This window comes from Ambystoma mexicanum, chromosome 2q (assembly GCF_040938575.1).
Source record: "Ambystoma mexicanum isolate Mex_15411 chromosome 2q, UKY_AmexF1_1, whole genome shotgun sequence".
NCBI lineage: Eukaryota > Metazoa > Chordata > Amphibia > Caudata > Ambystomatidae > Ambystoma > Ambystoma mexicanum.
The window spans coordinates 60,466,345-60,491,416 of NC_090924.1; the positions used below are offsets into that span (position 1 = coordinate 60,466,345).

The 25,072-nt window shown below is 48.9% G+C and overlaps 1 protein-coding gene across 3 annotated transcripts in view; it reads right to left on the minus strand.

Annotated features, from left to right (window-relative positions):
* The window catches only part of CREBBP (CREB binding protein), a 2,841,012-nt gene that overhangs the window by 1,229,256 nt on the left and 1,586,684 nt on the right, over positions 1–25,072 (minus strand). For all 3 annotated transcript variants that reach the window (XM_069646824.1, XM_069646825.1, XM_069646823.1), the window contains exon 14: positions 20,927–21,346. In XM_069646824.1, coding sequence (XP_069502925.1) covers positions 20,927–21,346 — 420 coding nt within the window. The remainder of the gene's footprint in view (positions 1–20,926; positions 21,347–25,072) is intronic.

Consider the following 25,072-nt stretch of genomic DNA (forward strand, 5'->3'; position numbering starts at 1 on the left):
TCTATTGATTTTTATAAATACTGAACATGTGTTGCAGGGATGTCACTCACTCCCCATGTTCAGTATTTTTGGTCTAGGGTGGTTGCAGAAGTGTTTTCCCCATTTTCCTCAAAATTGGAGGCGAGGACAGAAAAAAAAGAAAATAACGAAAAAGGGACCCTGCCGAGTCGGATCCGACCCGCGTTAGAGGGACGGATCTGGCACCGCAAGGTTGCAGGGGAAGCGGCAGCGTCCAAGCAGTTAAGTGGGGGAGGGGTGGTGGTGAAAGGTAAATTTTGGGTTGTTTGGCTAAAGTGCAAATCAATTCGCAGCGAAATTGACTACGGTCAATTCCGCCGCAAATAATTACACTTCGGTCAAACAACCCAGAAAACCATTCAAGGCAGCTGGCCAGCGCACAATTTGCGCTACAGCTCAAGCCTGTGGAAATGCGCCGGTCACCTTTGAGAATAAGGTGATCTGCTCATTTCCAAAAATGGGTTGTCTAAAAATAACATATCCTCCGTTCTTTTTTTAAATGCCCCATTATTTAAGGAACTGGGTCAAAATCTACATTTAAAAAAAATAAAAAAATGGTTACGCTATGAGAGAGGGAGAGTGATGGGTGAGATGTGAAGTGATAGGCAAGAAAGCAGAGGGAGAGCAGTGGGTCAGAGGAGGAGGCGCTGCACAAGAGCAGAGGAAGCAGTGATGCGGTGGGCGAGAAATCTGAGAGCAAGCAGTGGTACAGAAAGTAGAGGGAGCGTGTGGTCAGTGAGCCAGAAAGCAGAGAGGAAGCGGTTGGCCAGAAAGAGGCAGTGAGCTGCAGATTGGGAAAAAGGATGAGGGAAGAGTGCGATAGAATGGGAGAATGGATGCAAGATGCAGAAGCAGCACAAAAGAATGAAGGACTGTATATTGCGGGAGGAATTGTAGAGTGTAAGGTGTGAGTTGGGAGTATGATTTAGAGTTTGGCAAGGGCGGGGCAGTGCAAATTGTGACTTGACAGTGTGAAATAGCACATGAGTATTTGTATGACAGAGTGAGAGGTTAAGGAATGTAAGTTGTGCTGGAGAGTTGGTGAGATGTGCGTTGGTGAGAGGTGTGTGGGTGTTTGGGGGATTGGAGAACATAGAAGGGGAATATTTTCAGCATTACAATTGATAATGATCAATTTAGTTAATACTATTAAATAGGCATGAACATTAAACCAGAAATGTAGCCAAATCAAACACTGTTCTGTCAAGCCAGAGACATCTGGGACTCTTCCTATTAAATTAACACAAAAGATACATAATAATGATACTCTGGCCCTCTTGTAGCCTTGCACTCTGCCTATTGTAACGCTCACCTGGTTCCCACGGAGGCGCGGCGTCGAAGGCGCAGAACTCTGAAGATGGACAGGAAGGGCCCCTCTATTCTGGCTTCCCTGGCTCGTTGGATACCCTCCTTAGGGTTTGGAAGGATGAGCTCTCCATCCTGCTACTGATGCAGGGGCGCGTTGAAACCCAGTTACTTCACTGGATTGAGGATTGATGGGAGTTCAGGTAAGCTTGACTGTTCAGGTAAGGCGCTGTAAAAGTTCTGTTCAAAAGTTCAAGCTTAATAATAATGTTCGTTGTCTAATTGCAGCAAGCGCTAATGCTTATGTCTTTTTCCCCTTAGGGGCAGGGGTTCGGAGTGCCGGAGATATGGCGCCGACCCGAAGTGAAACAGTTCTGGATGAGCGCTCAGGTAATGTCTTTGCATTCGCTCATTCAATGTCTTTGTCTTTTTTCCCCATAGGGGCCGGGGTCCGGAGATGCCAGGAAGCGGCAGGACCCGTAATGCAGTGGGAATAATCCAACAGGTAAGACTTAAAAGGAAACTGAGCTTTCCTTATTCCTTTTCTCCCTCTCACCTTTGTTCTTGTCTTTTTTCCTCTAGGCGCCGGGGCGTAGCTGAATCCGGAAGATCGCTGCTGAAGATGGAAGCGCCTTGCCAAGGTGAGTAAAACGCAGCGCTGCAGCGATCGAACCGAAATGCCTTTAAAATGATGTCTTCCTTTTCAGGGCCGTTGGAGAAATGACTCCGGGATGCAGATTTAGCAGGTAAGGGCTTTTCTTCTCCTATTCTCTTCCTTTCTCCCCTTGCAGGTGTCCCAGGGTGCTGGCAGGCGTGGCTGAAGTCAGGATGCAGGAGCTGACACGGTGAGCGTCCAGCTGCTAGGTGCAGAACAACGCAAAGCACCTGTGGCTGTTCGGGTGGGGTTTAAATAGCCTTGGAAGAAGTTCCTGGTATGTATCCTTCCACCAATCAGGTATGTATCCTTCCCCGACCACACCCGGGTGGTGAAGTAGTCCTACAGGTAAAGTAGTCCCATTCAGGCCTCAAGAGGGCCTGGATGAAGCAGCAAGGTCTGCATCAGGTAAGTGTGCACCCAAGCACTTAAACACATATCCTCTTCTATGAGCCTGGCGCCTAAGGCGCCAGGACTGGGGTCCGCTATGAGCCTGGCGCCTAAGGCGCCAGGACTGAGTCCAAAGGGCCCCGACTTGGGCCCGCTGAGACTTCCCTGGGGAAAATGATGTCTACCTCTGGGGTTGCTGGGCCCGGCCTGGCTCCTTAGAGGTAGGCATCATGACACCTATTTCCTGCAATGTGGCAATCTTACACCCTCCAGTTAATACAAAATGTCCCGCAAAAATGCCGCAATAAATAAAGGTTTGTGCTGCAAAATTTGGCATTTCATGCCGCAAAATCCTGGAAGGTCTGATTAATTTGCTTATGCAGAGTAGTGTGTACCATTATTATCGCTACCTTCCGACATTTCCCCAATCGGAAAATTCAACTCCAGCCACTCCAAAGTACTGCACATTTCTGTGTCAAAACAACAGAAATACATTATTTTTTCTGCCCCTCATACAAAAAAAAGTACACACACTTAAGAAAAATGAATTTCACTTACTATTTTGTTTTAATTTCTCTTCGTTGTACTGTGTGCGTCTACTGTTGCTCCTGGCTGCACAGTTTCTGTGAGGTAATTACATTGGAGCCATACCTTTTTTTGTTATGGTATAATGTATTTCATTCTACATGGTCATTAAATGCATGGATATTGTTTCAGACGTTTAGGTTCAATTGGGTATTTATTAGTACTTATAATGTCTTTATGCGTTTTTTTTCAAAGTTGTGCATTTTTCTTATAACACAATAGTACAATTTCAGCTACCCCTTGACTGTTTGGGTAGTGTTGTTCTCGTCCGCGCCCGCCGCAGACAAGCGCTCGGTCCGTGCCTTTCAAATATCATTAGCGAGGGGGTTTCACTATGTTCTATGTTACATGTATATAAAGTAAGGAAATTATAGTACATATCTCCTAAAATCACATGATGAAAGTGTATATTCAGTTAAAAAAAACTTTGTTAACGAGATGTTACGATTAAGTTCCCCTTTTAAAAATCTGGGAAATTCAGTAAAAAAAAACTTTGTTAAAAGGGACATTATGGTTAAGTTGCCCTACTAAAAACCCATAAAATTAACTAAAAAAACTTTAGGGGGACGAAGTTGCGCTACTAAAAACCTGTCAAATTCACTAAAATAACTTTATAAACGTGACATTATGGTTCAAAGTAAAACCGAAAAACCCCTGAAATTCGCCAGTTATGGTAGGCTAAGCAACCACAACTGCCCGCACCACTGTGCACTGCTAACACTAACAACCAGGACATCAAAGATGACATCACAAATGTCATTGATGACATCACATGTGCATTTACTTTTTAGACGAGGGGTGGTGAATGTAATTTTAGCAAAATAATATCAGGGATTATCGGGACATGTGTAATAAAGTACAAACTTCATCACGCAATGTAGTGTTCTAAAGAAAATTCCATTGCAGTGTTCTTTCTATTACAGGAACCTACTCATACAGAAATGTAGGTATTGGCTGCAGAATACACCACAGAGGTGCTAAGTTTGTACTTTGCAAAGTTGTATAATAAAAAGTGGAATGTTTCTGTATCACACTTTTCTGGTCTGTGAAACATGTACTAAGTTGCTAATGATGCATCACTTACTACATATTTCTAGTTATACACACAAAACATAAATAAACTACAATGCATACAAAGATGGGGCTTATATGTGGAGAGTAAAGTAAGCATACAAGAGGCGATATCATTAGCAACTGTGTATAATCTACATGATTGGATTAACGCAGAAAAATAGTTGCTGTGTTTCAGGCCTGCTTCTTCCGCTATATATGTACATCAAATGATGCGATTAAATTCTAAGGAAAGTAGTTTAAGAACATGTGAGAATAGCAATATTTATAAATGTAATACCTTTTGAAAGTTAAGTTTCTGACTGTCAGTAAATAAACCCACCTGGCCTAGATATGGCTACACATGTGATGTCATCAGTGATGTCATCAATGACATTTGTGATGTCATCTTTGATGTCCTGGGTGTTAGTGTTAGCAGTGCACAGTGGTGCAGGCAGTTATGGTTGCTTACCCTACCATAACTGGCGAATTTCAGGGGTTTTTCGGTTTTACTTTGAACCATAATGTCACGTTTATAAAGTTATTTTAGTGAATTTCACAGGTTTTTAGTAGCGCAACTTAACCATAACGTCCCTTTAACAATGTTTTTTTTAGTGAATATATATATATATGTAGGCACTCACCAGCCTCTGGCCAACAGAAGTAGGCCATCTCTTGCGAGGTGTGTCTCCTGGATACATAGAATATTTGCCCAATGCAATTTAGCACGGTGACCATCAAGCAGAATGACAAAGCATTACTCAGCGTAAAAGCATTTCTGATGGTTGTATCTGCTTAGATTCACATGCTGTGCATAGTCAGATATCCAGTGGTCACTGCAGAGTATTGCATTTTGTTTTTCGTAGTCGAAAAGGGGATGTCGACAAGGCGTGTCTAAAACTATCCCTATAGTGACGTGCAGTGTACCCACAATCCGTCACACGTCGAGGTCCCTCTCTTTGTATTTTTTCTGCCCTGAGGGAGCCTATTAGACGTGAGTGAGTAAAGCAAAGAGAGATATAGAAGAAGGAACAAGTTACTTACCTGTAACTGTTGTTCTCCAGCATGGGTCTGGCATGGATTCACATGCTCATGAATATTCCCTGTCGTCAGGCTGGGAATCCTCGGTTAAGAAAAATCAGTATCAGTTTCGTTTCTGATCTGTCTTTCGCAGTAGTAACCAATCACTGATCTCTGCGTCATACTGACCACAGCCAATGACTGCCATCTCCCTAAGCCCCGCCTCTGGCAGCCATCTTCAGATTTGGTAGCACGTGAAGTGGCAGTATGACCAAGTGAAGAGCCGCAGAGGGGTAGGCGGGAGGGTTCGCATGTGAATCCATGCCAGACCTTTGCTGGAGAACAACAGTTACAGGTAAGTAACTTGTTCCTTCTCCAGCATGGGGTCTGGCATGGATTCACATGCTCATGAATAAAAGAATGCATAGCAGGACACACATGCACAACCACGGGAGGTGGCAAAGGCTCAACATTAAGCATTACATCCAAAACTCAACATTAAGCAATTCTTACCTCCTCACCAGGCTCACCTGAGGCGAACAGGTTGCGCAGCACTGCTTGGCCGACCCTGGACTCCTCCCTGGAATCCCGATCGACGCAGTAGAATTTTGTGAAGGTGTGCGTCGACCTCCACGTAGCAGCCCTGCAGATGTCCAGCAAGGGCACACCAGATAGGAACGCCGTGGTAGCTGCGATCGCTCTGGTGGAATGGGCTCTCGGACGGCCAGGCAGCGGTCGGTTTGCCAACCGATGACAGTACATGATACAGCCGGAGAGCCATCTAGAAATGGAAGCCTTCGAGAGAGCCTTCCCCTGATTGACAGGTCCAAAGTTCACAAAAAGTTGTGACGTCTTCCGAAAACTCTTTGTGCGGTCCACGTAGAACTTCAGCGCTCTAGCCACATCCAGCGAGTGCAAAGTCCTTTCAGCCGGCGACGAAGGCGACGGGAAGAAAACGGGCAACACCAAGGGTTCGTTGAGGTGGAAGTCCGACGGCACCTTGGGCATGAAGGAGGGGTGCGTCCTGAGCACTACCCTCATGTCATGAAAAGTCAAGTACGGGGGCTTGCAGGAAAGGGCCTGGATCTCTCCCACCCGTCGTGCGGAGGTGATGGCCACAAGAAACGCTGTTTTCCACGACAAGAACTTCAACGGACCTGAGTGCAGAGGCTCGAACGGCGGTCCCATGAGCTTGGTCAGCACCACGTTGAGCTCCCACGCCGGGGCCGGAGCCTTCACCGGCGGGAACGATCTGAACAGTCCCTTCATGAATTCTTTCACCAGACGACGAGACCACAAAGATGTCCGTCCCGTGGTTCTGGTGTATCGGGAGATCGCAGCAAGATGAATCTTGATGGAAGCGTGCGCCAGTCCAGCCTTGGCCAGCTACGGCAGTACTTGAGGAGCCGTAATCCGTAGAGGGTTAATCTTCTGTGCCTGGCACCAGACAGAGAACCTCTTCCATTTGTGTCCGTAGCATTTAAGAGTTGAGGACGCCCTGGCCTTTGCAAGAACCTCTCTGCAGTCGGCCGGTATGTCGTAACCTCCAAACTCTAACGCTGCAGGAGCCAGGCCTGCAAGTTCAGCGACTTCGGGTCGTGATGGAGGATGGCGCCTCCTTCCCTGGAGAGCAGATCCGCGTCCACTGGCAACTTGATTGACGGGGACGCTGACAAGTCCGGGAACCATATCTGCCTCGGCCACGCAGGTGCGACGAGGATCATCCTGCACTGTGACCTCTTGAGCTGGTTGATGAGCCGGATCAGCAGCGGCAATGGAGGGAACGCACATAGGAACAGGCCCTCACAGGGGAACGAGAAAGCATCGCCCATGCTCCTCGGCTAGGGAAACCTGCTGGCGAACCTCCAGCACTTGGAGTTCGTCGCCGTCGCGAACAGATCGATCTGGGGTGTGCCCCACCGTCGGAAGAGGCGGTCCACTAGATCCTGTCGTAGTTCCCACTCGTGGCACGAGCGCAGCTCTCTGCTGAGCGAGTCAGCGATGGTGTTTTTTATTCCTGCCAGATGAAACGGCACCAGAAATATCCCTTGGGGAACGGCCCAATGCCACAGATCCGGCGCCTCCTTGGACAGGGCTGGGGATCTGGTACCGCCCTGCTTCCTGATGTAGAACATGGTGGTGGTGTTGTCGGTGAAGATCCTCACCACCTTGCCCTTGAGGGACGGAAGAAAGGACCTGAGGGCCCAAAACACTGCATGGAGTTCCAGGATGTTGATATGGAGGGACTTCTCCGTCGGCAGCCAAAGCCCCTCAAGTGCAGATTTTCGGTGTGCGCTCCCCACCCTTCCAGGGAGGCATCCGTGGTGACTGTCTTCTGGTGGCCGGGGGTCTGGAAGTCCATGCCCGCCGTCAGATGCGCGCGGGTTTCCCACCACCGGATCGCTCGTCGGAAGCTCTCGTCGAGTGTGATCCTGTCCTCGAAGCTGCTCGCCGTCTGGATCCAGCGAGCGTCCAGGAACTCCTGTAACGGGCGCATCCGAAACCTGCACAGGCAGATGAGATAAATGCAAGAAGACATCATTCCGAGGAGGGATTTGATGGATCTCACCCTGGACGCGTGCGCAACCAGCATCCGCTGCACCTTGCGGAGAGGCCAGAAGCGCCACTGTGTCGAGTTTCGCTCCCAGAAACAGTGCGTCTTGCGCGGGCACCAGGTGGGACTTGGCGTAGTTTACAGAGAATCCCAGGTCCGTGAGTAGTTGGACGGTCCTCGCGTGTGCTCCGCGGCGAGCTCCTTTGTCTTTGCTCGGATGAGCCAGTCATCCAGGTAGGGGTAGACGTGGATCCCCACCAGGCGCAGCCGCGCCGCCACCGGAGCGAGGCACTTGGTGAACACCCTGGGTGCCGACCTCAATCCGAAGGGAAGGGTTCTGAACTGGTAGTGACGCCCTTGGACCACGAATCTGAGAAACTTTCGGTGTCCCTTTAGGATGGGGATATGGAAGTAGGCATCCTCCTAATGTCATGATGCCTACCTCCAAGGTGCCAGACAAGACCCAGCTACCCCAGAGGCAGACATGTCTTCAAGGGAAGTCACAACAGCCTCAAGTAGGGGCTCTTTGGACTCAGTCCTGGCGCCTTTGGCGCCAGGCTCAAATGGGGCCACAGTCCTGGCGCCATAGGCGCCAGGCTCATAAAAGGGGACTTTGTGTTAAAGGTGCTTAGTGTTAACTTACCTGATGCAGACCATGCTGCAACATCCAGGCCTTCTGAGGCCTGAATGGGACTACTTTATCTTTGGAACTACTTAACCACACGGGTGTGGTCAGGAGAAGAATACATACCTGAGAGGAAGGATACATACCTGGAACTACTTTGAAGGCTATTTAAGCCACGCCCAAGCAGCAACTCACGCTTCGCGTTGTTCTGCATCTAGCAGCTGGACGCTCACCGTGTTTGCTCCTGCATTCTGTCTTCTGCCACTCCTGCCAGCATCCTGGAACACCGGCAAAGAGAGAAGAGAAGAGAAAAGGGTAAAGAAGAGTCCTTACCTGCTAAATCCGTATTCCGGAGACATCTCGCCGACGGTCCTGAAAAGGAAGACATCTATTTAAAAGCACATTGCATCGATCGCTGCAGCGCCGTATCTCACTCACCTGTACAAGGTACCACCACGTTCTACGGCGACATCTGGACTCGCAGCCACATCACCGCGCCTAGGGAGAAAAAGACAAGAATAAAGGTGAGAGGGGAAAGAAAACTGGGAAACCTTAATTTCCATTACAAAGCTTACCTGTTGGGTTATTCCAACTTCATTTCGGGTCGGTGCCGCATCCTGGCATTTCCGGACCCCGGCCCCTAAGGGGAAAAAGAGACATCAGCATTAGTGGGCACATGAAGACGTTACCCAACGCCCATTAAAGACTTACCTGAGTTCTTCTGGATTGATCTTTGTTTCGGGTCGGTGCCGCATCCAGGCATTTCCGGACCCCGGCCCCTATGGGGAAAAAAAGACATCAGCGTTAGGGAGCGCATTGATACAAGGACATTGAGAGAACTTTCATCAAGCTCACCAGAGTCTCATTCTTCGGTTCCACAGCTCTTCTCGGAATAGTTTCCGCACCTGAAAAAGAGACAACGAACAATTATTATTGCGGAATCATACTCATTAACAGAATCCTTACGGTACTATACCGGGAAAACAAAACTTGAACCCTCTACAATCAAAATCCCAGTGAAGTAACTGGATACAACGCGCCCCTGCATGAGAAGCAGGATGGAGAGCTCAACCTTTCAAACCCTAAGGTGAGACTTCACGTGGGGGGTCGCAGGAGGGTTTCGTAGAGGGGTGAGAAGGGAGCGGGAGGCTTATACTTTCTCCCGCTGATTGTTAATACTCCCTTTTCACATACAGAAAGATATTCCTGCGAGCCAGACAAGCCAGATTCGAAGGTCCGGTCCAGTCCATCTTCCTGGTCCTGCGCTTCACCATAGAAGAAGCAACAACACTCCAAACCAGACCTGCGCCTCCGTGGGAGTCAGGTGAGCGGAACACCTAATCCAACGATGACAGGAAATCGCCCTCCACCAGCTGACCCAGGACGTGCTGGAGGGTGACCATCCGGAACTTCTGTGCCTTGATGAATTTGTTCAGTCGTCGTAGGTCCAGGATGGGACGCCATCCTCCTGTCTTCTTCTTCACGAGGAAATATCTTGAGTAAACTCCAGAGCCCTGAAGCCTCTTTGGGTTGAGCTTGATGGCGCCTTTCTTGAGCATCGCCTTTACCTCCAAGAGAAGTTGAGGGACGTGATGTTCCTTCCTGGCCACAGGGGGGGGGAGGAACGGGCACTTCTTTAGAAACTCGAGCGCGTGACCCTGGGCCAGGGTGTCCAGCACCCAACAATCGGTGAAGATGGACTCCCACACGCTGACGAAGTTCGCCAGCCGGCCTCCCACCGGGATGCTTCGGTGGGGGCCCGACCCCACGGCCGGTTCAGTCCTGCTTCGACGAGGCTTTGCCACCTTGTCCACCCTGGCGACGACGGCGGGGTCCGCCCGACTTGCCTCGTCCCCTGTAGGCTTCCTGTGACGACGAACGGGCCGCTTGACGGTAGATGGAATATGTGCCGCCGGAACCTATGGAGGCACCTTGCTTGCCTCCGGCGCTCCGAAAGGGCGGCCGTCGTTGCTGGAGAACACCAAGAGACCGGGCCGTCTCTGTGTCCATCTTGATGGCTTGTAGGGAATCGTCCACTGTTTTCCCAAACAGGTTGCTCCCGTCGAATGGCATGTCCAGAACTCTGGTCTGCACGTCCTGCCGGAAGTCCGTTGCCTTGAGCCATCCACGCCGTCTAAGGCACACGCCGTTGCCCAACTGGCGAAAACCAGTGTCAGCGATGTCCGTCGCTATCGTAATGGCGTGGTCCGACGCCACTTCTCCTTCCTGCAAGATTTCTAGGGCCTCCGCCCTCTTGTCATCCGGTAGGAAGTCCAGCAGGGGGGAGATCTTGTGCCACAACTCCCTGTCGTACCGGGCTACGATGGCTAAGGCGTTGGCAGCCTTAATCGTCGTCGCTGCCGATGAGATGACTCTGCGTCCCATCGTGTCCAATTTCTTTCCCTCACCGTCCGGTGGGGAGGTTGACGTAGAGGCCGAAGCCCCCCCCCCCCCGCTTTCTTCCTGGCTGTCGCGGAGACGACCGAGTCCGGGGTCGGCTGTGCCCGAAGGCACAAGGGGGCCGCGTCCAGGACCCGGTACATCTTCTCGTACCGACCCCTTCTCGCAGGCGTTGTGGATGGATTCTTGAGGAGGGCGAGACCCTCATCCCAGATATCGTCCAGTAGAGGTACAGCGAGGACCGTCTTCCTCTTGGTCTCGCGCCGTTGATAAAGGAAACCTTCCTTCTTCTTCTCTTTCGGGCAGAGCTGGAAAAGCTCGGACGCCCTGGCGATCATGGCATGAAATGATCCAATCTCGTCGGGCGGGGAAGCCCGGGGAGGAGGTGACGACGGAAGATCCTCGTCGTAAACCTCGTCCGTCTGTACCCGTCACGGCCGTGGAGGAGGGCTGAGCAAGGCGCGATGGTTGAAAAGGAGGTGGAGGATGAATCCTTCTTCTCTTAGGAGGAGGGCTCCCAGAAGGGCCTGGCTCCGGGTCCCCCATCGTGAGCAGTTCCTCCGTTGGTGGTAACGGCAATCTCGTCCTTATCTCCGAGCATAAGGACTGTATAGCCAACAAAATGGCCGCCGAGTTGTCTTGTGGCACTGGTTGAGGGGATTCCGACGGGCGGTCAGGAGCCTCGACGTTCTCGTCCCCTCGTCGGGATCCCTCCCGACGGGCTGGTCTTCTTCCACGCCAATGCCGTGGCTTAAGACTTCGATCAGCTCCTCTTCAGAGGTTGAGGCCGAATCCACGACGACCTCCTGCCCCCCCTTTTTCTTCTCCGTCGGAGGTTTCACGGGGGTCCTATCGATGGGCTTGAAAGAGTACTCCCTCCGCAGTGGCAGGGAGACTCTGAGCCCCGGAGTCGCCTCCACTGGTGTAGCCTCCACAGGCTGAGCCAGGGCTGCTGCGACTGTCTCGATAGAGGCCTTGGCAGGGTGGATCAAGGCTTTCACCACCTTAGGTGCGCTCACCGCCTTCTCCTTGAGGGGAGGGTCACCGCCTCGCTCCCCCTCCGATGGGGCCTTCGAGCTCGACCGGCATCTCTCCAGGAGCTTTGCCGGGTGCTCGGCCTTCCTCTTACCCGAGCCAGAGCGTTGGCTCGTGGTTGATGGCGCCGGGGAGGATGCGCCCTACCTGGCAACCATAGAGCCCGACCGTTCGGCGCTCCCGGTGCCAGCGGACTCGCGGTGCTTGGCCTTCTGTTGGGCCCCCGTCGCAGGGGGCGCCATCAAAGGTCTTAGGAGACCGCTCGGACTTATTCTCGCCTGACGGGCTCTTACCTTCCAACCAGTTGGCGAGACGCAGATGGTGGTCCTTCATGGTCCGCTCCGACATATTGCCGCAAAACGCACAGTCCTTCTCCATGTGCGTCTTGTCCTCATGCAGGCAGTAGAGGCAAAGGGAGTGTTCGTCCTCCTTAAAGACATTCTGAAGCTGGCATCCAGGGCAGACCCTGAACAGCTTTCCGGGCGTCGAGCTTCCCTTCTCCTGGGCCATGTCCGAGATGGGCCTGAGAAACTTCTGGAGTCCTCCAAAAGCGTGGCTCGACAAAATCTTCACCCTTGAGGGGCGTAGAGGAATCCGACATGGGTCCCCGTTGATCGGATAAAGGAACGGTGGAGCTTGAGGCTCTTTTGACCGAAAAAAGAGAATTTTCCTATGAAAAAAGCGCGAAAACGCACTACAGCTGAAGAGCAATAGCACGAGGATCCAAACACATGAACGTGCGGTAAAAATCTGAAGATGGCTGCCAGAGGCGGGGCTTAGGGAGATGGCAGTCATTGGCTGTGGTCAGTATGACGCAGAGATCAGTGATTGGTTACTACTACGAAAGACAGATCAGAAACAAAACTGATACTGATTTTTCTTTACCGAGGATTCCCAGCCTGACGACGGAGAATATTCATGAGCATGTGAATCCATGCCAGACCCCATGCTGGAGAAAGTCTATGTTTCTTCCATCCGAGCGTGAAGGAAGGGTGGGCGCATGTGAATCTAAGCAGATACAACCATCGGAAATGCTTTTACGGTAAGTAATGCATTGTCTTCTGATGTTTGTTAATCTGCTTAGAATCACATGCTGTGCATAGACTAGCGAGCAGTACCCGGAGTTGGAGGTGGGTTGTGAGAAGGAACAGTAGAAAAAAGATTCTTAATACTGCTTGTCCCACCTGGGAATCAGCTTTAGAGTGGGCATCTAGACAGTAGTGTTTTGTAAAGGTATGAACAGAACTCCAGGTTGCCGCTTTGCAAATGGACTCAAGAGGGACATTTGCAATGAAAGCTATGGAAGCCCTGGTGCCTCGAGTGGAGTGTGCTCTTGGCTTGAAGGGTAGTTCTCTCTTAGCAAGAGTGTAACAAAGTGATGCATTGTACAATCCATCTAGAAATAGTGGATTTTGAAACTGCATCTCCTTCTCTTCCTGCTGCCACCGAGACAAAGAACTGATTAGTCTTTCTCAATGGTCTAGTTCTTTCCATATAAAACATCACGGCTCTGCAAACATCCAGTGCATGCAGGCTCTTCTCACCGAAGTTTGAAGGATTTTGTAAGAACGTTGGTAGTTCTATTGATTGGTTGACATGGAATTTAGAGATACATTTTGGCGCAAACCTAGGGTGTGTGCGTAGAACCACCTTATCCTTGTGAACTGTTACAAAGGGGTCTAGTACAGAGAGCGCTTGTAGTTCACTTACTCTCCTAATGGAGGTGATAGCTATTAGAAAAGCAGTCTTAAGAGTGAGGTCTTTAAGTGTTGCTTTGTGCATGGGTTCAAAGGGAGACCCCACATGAGCCTGGTTAGTACCACATTTAGGTCCCATCCGGGAGCGGGATTAGCTATGGGAGGGTGGATTCTCTTCACTCCTTCCATGAAGGCTTTATTAACTGGGACTTTCCAACATGACACTTTAAATTGCGAAGTGTTGTATGCTGAAAGTGCAGCTAAATGGACTTTAATAGAGTTAAACACCAAGCCTGAGTCTAGTAGGTGAGTCAGGTACAAAACAATATGTGTGGGAGAGCAGTCAACCGGGTTGATGCTCCTACCCCTACACCAGATGACACATCTTTTCCATTTGCTAGAATAACAGTGACGAGTGTTAGGCTTTCTAGCCTCCCTGAGAATGTCCATGCATCTCTGCAGGAGTTGTAAATGTCCAAATTCTATGATCTCAGGAGCGAGGCTGCTAAGTTCATGGTCTGAGGGCATGGATGCAGTGTCCTGCCCTTGTGCTGTGACAACATGTTGTACGGGCAGGAAAGTTTCACTGGAGGAGATCGGGACATCTCCATCGAGTGCGCGAACCAAGGCTGTCTGGCCCACCTAAGGGCCACCAGTATCATGGTAACTTGTTCCTGGTGCATCTTGTGAACTATATTGTTGAGAAGGGGAGTCTTGGGGGAGCGTAAACAAATTTCCCGGACCATGGTATCGATAGACCGTTCCCCTTGGATTGGTTCTGGGGGTACCTGGAGGGGTAATCTTGGCATTAGGAGTTCTCCAGAGTTGCGAATAGATCTATTTCTGGGAATCCCCATTGTGTGAAGACGTCGAAGACGATGTCTTCGTGTAACCACCATTCGTACTCTGAGGGCAGAGGGAAGTCTCTGCTGAGTTCGTCTGCTAGCAGATTGAGTTCCCCTGGTACATGTTGTGACAGTAGGAACATGTTGTGTTTGAGAGCCCACTTCCAGATGTTCTGGGACAGTTTGGACAGTCCTGGAGAGTGAGTGCCCCCTTGCTTGTTGAGGTAGTACATGGCTGTGGTGCTGTCCGTGAGGACCATCACTGTCTTCCCTTGCAGGTGTGCCTGGAAGGCTTTCAGTGCCTTGAACACAGCTAGTAGCTCCAGTAAGTTTATGTGCTTGGCTGCTACGCTCGGAGTCCAAACTCTGTGAGCAGTCTGATGGGATAGGTGAACCCCCCCCATCCTGTGAAGGATGTGTCAGTGATTAGAGTGGCTTCCACTGCGGGGGTGGCGAATGGTTTCCCTATTACCAGGTTTTCCTTCGACCACCACCGTAGCGAGAGAACCAAGGCCTGTGAGACCCCCACTAGATCGTCCCATTGTCCGCTGGCCTGACACCACTGACTGTTGAGCCACTCTTGCATTGGGAGCATGCGCAGGCGCGCGTGAGGTACCAAATAAATACATGACGCCATCATTCCTAGTAAGCGCATTGCTTTACGTACCGTCACCTCTCGACCGGCCACATATTGAGGGATTTGAAACAGCATGTTTTGGACCCTCTCGTTGGAGGGGAAGACAAGGCCGTCCTTTGTTCGAATTAGAGCCCCTAGGAATTGTTTGATCTGGCTGGGGTCTAAACTGGACTTCTTCTCGTTGATGGAGAAGCCCAGTTGAAACAAAAGGTTTACAGTCTTTGGGGTATTTGAGATGCATGTTTCGTAAGAATCCCCCATTATGAGTCAATCGTCGAGGTAAGGGTATACTGGGATGGACAACCTGCGCAGGTGGGCCGCTGCCACTGCCAGTACCTTTGTGAATACTCTTGGCGCTGATGCTATGCCGAAGGCTAGCACTCTGAACTGGTAGTGTTTGCCCTCTATCATGAACCTGAGATATTTCCTGTGTGCTGGCAACATTAAAATATGAAAGTATGCATCTTTCATGTCCAGTGTTGTCATGTAATCTCCCTGTAGAGTAGAGTACCTCATGTAGAGTCACCATATGAAACTTTTGAGGTTTGACAAATTTGTTTGCTGGGCGCAGATCTAGTATAGGGTGCATGGTTAAACCCTTTTGGGTACAAGGAAGTACACTAAATAAATACCTTCCGTTACCTGGGATAGAGGCACAACCTCTATAGCTCCTTTTTCTAGTAGTTGATCCACTTCTTGAAGAAGGATGGCGAGATGTTCTGGCGACATGCGTCGTCCCCTTGGGGGTCTGTATGTAGGGGAACTGTTGAATTCTACACAGTAACCGCGGGCTATGGCTGATAGTACCCAGCGGTCTGATGTTATACCCTCCCATGCTGGAAGAAAGGATGTTAACCGGCCCCCGACCGGCGAAGCATGGCAGGGGACCCGAATCTTTGAGTCATTTGGTGTTGGTGGCTTGGGAACCTCTAGGGGTTGGCCCCAGACCTCTTCCCTTGCCACGACGTTGTCCTCTTTGGTTGTATTGTCCACTGGTGCCTTGGTTAGAGGACCAGTTACCTGCAGAGTATTGCTGCGGCTGTTGCTGCTGGCGTTGGCCTTGAAAAAAGCATTTGTTGCCATAACCACGTTTGTTGGGAGGCCTTGAAATTTGGTGTAGGGTTTTGATGGTGTCAAATTCCTTCTTTGCGGTCTCTAGTGCCTCATCCACCGCCTTACCAAAGAGGTTTGCATCTTCTATAGGTTTGTTAATAAGAGATGCTTGCGTTTCAGGTTTATAGCCTGAATTACGTAGCCATACATGGCGTTTGAGGAGGATTCCTTGGACTAGGGAACGGCCAGCCGTTTCTGCAGCATCCAGAGTATTTTTAATGATGCTTTGGTTGACTAAGCTCCCTTCAGTCACCGTGGCTAGAAGCCGAGTACATAGTGGTTCCAGTACCTCCTCAATGTCCTTACGTAGTTTGCTCCATTGTGCATCTGCGTAACTTGCCAGCAAAGAAGAGTTGTTGGCAATTCTTGCGGAAAAGGCAGCTGAGGCTGTAATCCTCTTTCCTAGGGCATACAATTTTTTACCCTCTTTATCTGGTGGTGCCTCGCTAGTTGACAGCGGGATCCCTGCTCTCTTCCTAGTATTTGTAACCACTAAGGAGTCTGGTACAGAGTGGCCCCTGATGTATAACGGGTCCGATGGAGAAGGACTAAATAATTTTTCTTTCCTCGGGTTGACCCCTCTGAACCACGCGGGAGTGGATAGTGAAGGAATAATTCATCTCTTTACTGAGGCGAGAAGGGGAATGGTTTGGTTGACAGGGGGTTTCTCCTTAATGATCTTTTCTACAAAGTCGATGTAAGGAGAAGTTTCCCCCGGTCTCGATCTCGAAATGTGCCGCTGCCTTGCGTAGTAGTGCATTAAAGGTAGGTTGATCGTCTATGGCGTCAGGATCTGAAAACGCTGATGGGGACTGCCAGGGCTGTGAAGCGCCTTCTTCTGGGTCTTCTCCGAAGCCCCCACCACCCATATCTCGGTTGTCTTCAAAACCTTCCTCCTCTAGGTTTTGTTCTCCTTCATTGCCTAAGAATTCATCATCCTCCTGAAAGTGGGGGTCCTCTCCAGTGAGGTCATAAATCTACATCCTCTTGGGGGGGGGATCAAACAGCCTAGGGTACTTGGCCCTGGGATCCTCCCGAGGTCCCTCTCTTGATCTCTTGGGTGTTGGAAGGTTCTGAGTCTCCATAAACATCTCCATTTTGTCCATACAGAACTGGAGTCTCTCTAGGGTTTCATGAGGTACCCCAGAGCGGTCAGGTGGGGAAAAGGGAGGGCCTTCCATTAGAAAACGCTTCAACCTATCCCATAACGTCGAAGAAAGGTTCCCCTCGCCTTCTGAAAAGCCTTCTGGTAGGCTAGGAGTCCCTCTCGACGGAGGGGGCGGTTCCTGCTTTTCTTCTGACCTTTTCGGCGTCTCCCGGGCCTTATGAGCGGTGATCGACGTTTCTTTCGCCGTTCGTCTGTGGCTATTGGTGGAAATAATCCGCGCCAGGCTCTCGACAGCGGGTGTTGAATCAGACCTAGACATGGCGTAGGCTGCCCACCTTTTGACCCTGCGGTCTTTTAAAGTCTTCGGCTTAAGGAGCTGACAGGCCGCACAGCAGTCTTCTTTGTGGTCGAGGGGCAAGCAACGGTTACACCGTTTATGCTTGTCTTTCCAGGTAAACTTGCCTTTGCAACGTGGGCAAAACCTAAAGGGTGTCCTCTCCATAGCTGAGGAACCGATTGCATGTGACAACAAACCCGAAGGAAAGGGAGGGGAAAGGGAAGCAAGGCATTCTCAAAGAGAAACAAATGTCCCATGACCCCACTCTCCCTACTGTATTTGGCCGTCGAGGCCAGGCCACGTGTTTGGCGAACGCCGAACAACCTCCTCCGTCGAAGGCACCGCCGTCGGAGATCTTAATCGGCGGTGAACAGCTTCGCAGCTACGATGCCGAAGGAGGGATGCAAGTAATAATATAAGTTAAGAACGACCAAAGGTCGAATAAAGTTTTTGCAATGGCTCTGCGTAAAGGCGATCAATATCTGGGCGGAAAAACAATCTGAGGGACCTCGACGCGCGAGGGATTGTGGGTACACTGCACGTCACTATAGGGATAGTGTTACAGACACGCATTGTCGACGTCGAAAAACAAAATGCAATACTCTGCAGTGACCACTGGATGTCGGACTATGCACAGCATGTGATTCTAAGCAGATTAACAAACATCAGAAGTTTTATTATTGGTGACTCCTCGAATTTCATAATTGTCAGGGGTTCACCGATTGTCGCTATGTAGATGAACCGAGCAGGGGGCTTTCCGCCACAAAGTTTTGCACAGCGGGTTAACAACCCTCCCCAGCAATTGTTTTTATAGTGTTGATCAGTAGATATGTATGCACTGTAACCATAACCCCCACCCTGGAACTCACCCCCTCCCACACCAGAAACCCCAATCTACTGGCATTTTACCCACCCACTAAAATTTTAACTCTTAAGAAACCAGACGCAGTGGATGTGCCGAAGGGGTGCTGGTTGTGGCCTCTCAGCTCAAGGCGCAAGCAACCACCACCGTATATTTCCAACTGTGCGTGGCACATGTTTATTCCCATTCGAGACACCAGCATGTCTCATCACCAGTGGCCTCTTTCCCCCTGGGTAGAGGGGAAGAAAAACCCATGACTTGCAGTTTCAACACCAGACCCATCTACGTGGTTTGGGGAATTCGGGCAGGACATTGAATTTCAGCCAATCGGGGTAAATAAAGCCAATATTCTTTCGTAAGGCGCTAGAGCTATTATACAGCACATTTAAGTGGATAAGGGGAGCCAGTAGGACCCCATGTGTCAGAGGGCTCTTCATAAAAGCAGTAGAAGGCCCCTGCCCTGAACCGGCAGGCCCTCCAAAGGAAAGGGAGGTGTTGCAGTCAGCGGTTGGGGTCCGCATGGTTCTCGGTGGAGTCCGGTATTTCTGAAATAAAACGGTCCGTAGCCGAGGGGTTAGAAAGAACGAGGTCTTGCCATTGTGGACCACACGGAGCTTGGCGGGAAATATCATTGCAGATTTTTCTGTCAGAGTTTTTTATTAACTGCCTGGAACGTCTCCCTCTATTCCTGTACCTGGGGGCTGAAATCCAGGAAGCGTCTGCTGATGGCAGAGCTAAATACCAATTCGTCTTTGTCTCTGGCAGCTCGGAAGAGAGTGTCTCTGTCCCTGTAGTTTAGGGTTCTTGCAATAATATGTCTGGGGTTCCTGTGGGTGTGTCTGGGAGCGAGGGAGTGGCGAGCTCTCTCGACTAAAAATATATTGATAGTGGAGGATGTTCAAGTAAATCAACAAGGAGTTTTTACATAAAGACTTCCATATTGTCGATTATGGGTGGATTCCGGGACCCCAACAATGCGCAGATTGTTTCTGCGCGATCTCCCTTGGAGGTCATTTTCAGCTCCCACGCGCCTTACCCCCTGTTGTAGTGACAAGACCTCTGTCTGTAGCAAAGTGGTCCTGTCCTCATTCTCCCAAATGCGCAGCTCAGCCTCCGCCATCCGACCCCAAAGCTTATCTATATTGATGGCCCAGGTCTCCACCTTGCAGGTCAGCGTGTCAATTTTAGACCCAAGAGAGTCACTACTGTTTTTAAGGGCCAGTAGGGTTTCATTCAGGGTGGACATATCTAAAGTGGCTGAAGTTGAGGCTGTGGTAGGGGGGCAGGGGGAGAGAGACCTGGTCTTGGCATGCAAATTGGTCAAACCTAGCTTGACCAATTGTTCACCCTGTTGCTGCGCTGTGGGTGCCCCACAGAGGTCTGGGAGCCCGAGGTCCCTAAGAGCACCGTGCAGGAGGTTGCCGCTGCTGTAATGCTAATCAATTATATTGATTTATGGTATTGTGCCGCTATAGACTGCCTTGGTCGGGGCAGGGCTGCCACAGGCGGCATGTGGCTGCTCGCAGAGGAGTGGAGTGAGGGCGAGTAGCAGGTATCAAAGGTATTAGTCCTGGTGATCGGTGGTGTGTGGGCTATCCGGCCCTCCTCCCGGATGTTGCAATGCGGTGTGAGCAGCGTGGTGTGCCCGGGACAAGGCCAACAGGTCTGGGATTCTGTTGCGAAAGTTCCAAAAAAGGAGATCATAGAAGGTCCAGACGGGGCAGCACAGGATTATTCATTCAGCGCTGGTGTTAGAAAGAAGTTTTGTCCAAGGCAGATAGGATGTTGAAGGATTTTAGAAAGTCGCTAGGTCAGAGCTATCTCAGGCTGTGGCCATTTTGTTGACTGATGATTTGGATAACGTTTTGTTAAATTTGTTAAATTTATACTGGCCTTTACAAAAATTGCTGCTCACATTGATAAAACTATTTTCTTGAAGTAGAAGCATATTTTAGTTTAAATGGTCTATAAAAATGTTTAAGCTATATTTTATGAATATGAAATTGGTTTGACTGTTTAGTGCAGAGGTCTGCAACCTGCAGCTTGCTAGATGTTTTGGACGACTACTCCTATCTGGAACTCCAACAGTTGCATACCTCTAGTGAATGAAATTTAAGAACTACAAATTTAATTATTAATCATTACTTCTGGGAATAATCATTGTGTGAAATAGTTTCTCATATTATGAGTTTTCTTTGAATAATTTGTGCTCAGAAGGAAATCATTTAGCAGTTAAGGAAACCTTTTGTGATTCAGACTGCAGGATTTTGTAAATCAATCGAGTAAAATCACAACTTGTTTCAATCAAGAAAACTGGATTTCTAAAGACATTCAGAACTTAAACACTTTATCAAGAGATGAGGCAATGGCTTAATAAAGAATGCCTGTGAAACACATTGTCATAGTAATATATGTGTCAAAGTCAGTACAATTGAAAAACAAACTACATGTAGCAGAAAAAAAGTGCTAAAGGGCCTGTGATGGAGGAAAAAAAGAAAATCATAGATTTCAAGACAATACCAACATTACAGCATATTCTTGTCCCACATTTGTATATAAGCAAACGTCTAAGCGTCATACACTCTCACTTTAATACTAGGTAATAACATGCTATGTGCCATTATGTAGAAAAAACATAATATTAAGAAAAACATTTTTAAAACTGTAGCACGTTGGAAAGATTTACTCACTGGGGTGCCAGGAGGCTGAGTCTGCACAGAAGGTGGCTGTTGTTGTTGAACGGATTGTGGCGTTAGGACAGACTGAACTTGTAATGGGGTGAGAGGCTGTGGAGTTACTTGAGCGGCTGTTTGCAATGTTGGGGTGCTTGGAGTCTGAGTCGATGTGGGCACAGAACCTGGTGTCGGAGTGGGTGTCTGTGCCGAAGAGGATATTGGGGTTGATGGCTGAGTAGGGGCTGCGGGTTGAGGTGGTGAAATTCCCGAGGATGCCTGGTTTTGAACAGGCTGCATACCAGCTGCAGTAGGTAAAGGAGGTGAAGTCAGATGGAGAGGCGACTGAGATAATGCAGGACGTGTTAGCTGACCACTCTGTGGTCCAATCATATTCATGGAGTTGCTGATTGGAGAAGCAGCATTAGAAACTTGACTCTGTAGTGAAAAAAAGGCAGGCATATGAATGATTAATCTTTCAGTTCTTTTTCATATCTAAAGCTTTTAATCACATATGCTCCATCATACTTTGATAGATTTATTTACTTTTTAAATCCACTACACTATAATTATGGTACAGTTAACAACTGGGCGTATACATGGATGCAATGGTAAAACACACAAATAAATTGCACCACACACACGAGCCACCAACTACATTGGGGTACGAAAACTTGTTGGGAACTCCTGCAATATTTGTGTGTGAATATATTTCTTAAGCTTGTATCTCTTTAGTGTTGCTTGCTATGCACAGTTCAACATGTAGTGGTTGGTCCAGAGGACTAATTTTTACTACAAAGTAAGATACAAATGTACCTGTTACTCAGGCAAACTATCCCTATCGCACAGGTACCAATACCCACAATGCCCCTCCAAGAGGACACCCCTCAGTTTGTTTTTCCTGTCTGTATGTAATTGTGAGATGTACGCGTCGTATATGTAGTGATGAGTAATGTAATGACTAGGTAATTCACTGCTAATCACTTTAATCTTATCTCTATGATTCATTTTTCTTAAAGACGTGAATGACAGTGAAGGTAAGCCTACCCCTTTTACTCCATGAAAGCCAGGGCATTTGAGAGAGCAATCAAGACCTTTTCCAGTACAGGCATAAAAAGGATGCAAACTAGATGCTGTCCTGTAGGATACATGTTTACTTCTGAGATGAGCAAATACTCTCTGTGGTCCTTCCTTAGAAGTTGAAATTAATTTAACTGAGTTGGGAAAGAACTATGCATTAAAAACACATTGGGCTGTGTAAAGGTGTATTTCCTCGATTTTAGTGCAGAAGTCATTGTTTAACTTTATTGTACAAGATGTGGACTATTGTTCAGCATGCAACTTTTCAGCAAGGCATCCTGGGAACAATCACAACTTGGTTACGTAACCCCATAGTGCAACCATGGGCAAATACTTAAGCTCCCAGTGCAACGTATAACATCTATCTTAAAGTGACTAACCAGTATTTGATACTAAAAAAATAAATTAAAATAAAATTTAAAAAAAATTAAAAAAAAGAATCAAAAAATATTCCAAAGGCGCCCCTCGGTGAGAAGGAACACGACCCATTGACCTGTTCTTTGGGAAGGTACCCACTCGAGAGTCCGCAGCTCACTGTACCTTTCAAAGATGGGGAAATAATAATTTGCATATCAGTCTTGGTCCCGCCCACATGGGCAGTCCAGCACCAGAATGCTATGGCAATTCCCTTCTGAACAAGGGTACCATCAGCAACCCCAGACACATGTTTCAGCCTTGTTGGGCCTCATCAGTTAGGTGGAGCTGTGCCTCCCCAAGCACAGCGAACAAGGGGTCCACGTCTGGATGACCCTAGGAAACTTAGGGTGACTAAACCTAAGTCCCTCAAATAATCAAAAAATAGTCCATAGACGCCCCTCTGCGAAAACGAACACGGCCCAAAAGAAACACTCACAGGCCATGCCCATTGGCCACTTTGCACCTGCGTCACCCCTGCTAGCCATGGAAAAACAGGCAGTGGCCACATTGTACTGCGCACAGCCTTTAGTCATGTATCAGGCCACCAAACGTCACCTGAAGTGGCCAAATGCCATGCCGCAGGTACCTTTGAAGCCATTTGCCCACTGGGGCTGCAGTATGGTTTCAGCCATGCCCCGGCAACCCACAAAGTGGACAGTGAATCATTTTCAATCCACCTGATGTGGGCATTTCTGTCCAGTGGATACTTTTCTGAAACACTGGAAGGGGTTCGGCATGGCCGAATATACTCCATGTTAGGGAGAATTCTCATTCTATGGCTAATTTCCCTCACCTAGTGAATCCCCCGGCAGCTTTGCTGGATTTCTGGAGTTTATTTTTTCCACTTGGTAAGAGTGTGAGCCTTTTTCCCACTCTTACATGTGTTTTGCCATATGTGTTTTTACTGTTTGGGAGATAGTGGGCTCTGGAGGACACCACTCAATGAACCCCACTTTTCATGTGTGTTACACAGCACCTTCCGTGCAGTAACACAGGGTTGTCTTTTAGACTTCTCTCTGACTCCATTTTCTGGGGCTGACTACTGTCCCCCAGAAACAGGTAAAGTTGCCATTTACTTTATGTAGTCATGTAAAACTACAGACCCAGCACACCCCATTTTACATGGAGTACTGGAAAAGGGTTAATTCCTATCCCTTTTTGACTGTGCCTCTCTGAGCTTTGTTTTGCTCTTAACATTTAGACTTGGCTGGTGGCAGTGGTATCTACCCTAACATTTCTACCGCAATCATATTACATAAACGTGGTACTGTTCCAGGCTATCATATTAGCCTCGAACATAAACCCGCTTGACCAAATACTCTTTCTTTTGGCTCCGGTCGGGTTTATTCGGCATTTCTTTTTGTTAAAGTCCTTCTTGTGTTTTACTTTGCGCGGCAAACCAGGTTTGCCGTCTTTGTTCACCGTCTTTTGGCGGGCTTCTACAGAGAGCCTGGGTGTCTAGGTGGGCTGAATGTGAGGGAGGGTTGTAGTCACCCCCTGCACAGGGTCTCCTTGGAAACCCAAGTCGCAATTTGCCATGATTGGCTGAGGTGGTTGTCCGGGCCAGACAAGCCCCTGCTGTGTGATTGACAGCCAGGCTGTGTGAATGGGGGATTTTCACATAAAAGGCAGGACTCTTGGGCTGGAAGTCAGAGTCGCCACTGGAACTGCAAGGAACCAAAGAGAAGTGGAGGAGATGACGGCTGCTGCAACTACCGAATCCCGGTGGAGCCCTGCTGCATTCCTGAGCTATCGACCCTTCGACGACAAGAGAAGATCCAGTCCGGAGTCTTCTTCCCTTGAGCTTGGTGGGATTAACCAGCTCATCTTCCACAGGCAGAGGATCCTCTACTTGGTTGAAAACGCTGCACACAGCTGTAGTGGTCCGGATAGCCATCTGAAGAGCCTCTCCTGTCTTAAAGGAGCGCACATTTTATTCGCTTTTGCTGCTGTTGGCCTCATCCCTGGGTAGTGCAGATCGCTGCAGACGTCGTCCTTCATGCTCCCACGACTGAAGTCACAGGAACCTTGAGTCTGCAGCAACTACCAGGAACAACTGCAGTGGCACCAGCTCTTCTTCACTTGAATAAGGTAGTGTTTCCAACCTCGAGGAACTAGGGTGAATCCCTTTTCTCCCCACCAAAGGCTTGTCCTCATCTTCCTTCCCTCTCATAAATTTTGCTTCCTCTTGTGACAATATCCAAGTACTCCTGGCAATCCCGAATCGTGAACTGTATTAACCGTGTGATCCTCAACAGGAACCCTGTTCCACTTGACACTGGCACAGGCCTATTGACTTTATATCACTTGTCGGAAAGTGTCCTCTGATTCTATCTGCCTTGACAAAAGTATTGCCTATGATTTTTACCCCCAACTCTCTTGTGTTGATTCATGTGCTAAGTGCGTTTTAACTCCGGTGGGTACGCGTATCTTTAGTAATGCCGAACTGTCATTACTGTCAAAAAGTGATTGCATCTGTTCCTCCGGTAACGTCTTTGTTTCACAACACCGGTCTGTCAAAACCAAAAAGGTACTTACCTTGAATTGTGCTGCACAAAGTGAATTGGTTGTGTGTAGTGTATTCTATGTGTGGTTTTAATTTAATAGAAGTGAAGTGTTTTGCAAACATTGTCTAGAAATAAATGTACTTTTACTTTTCAACCAAAA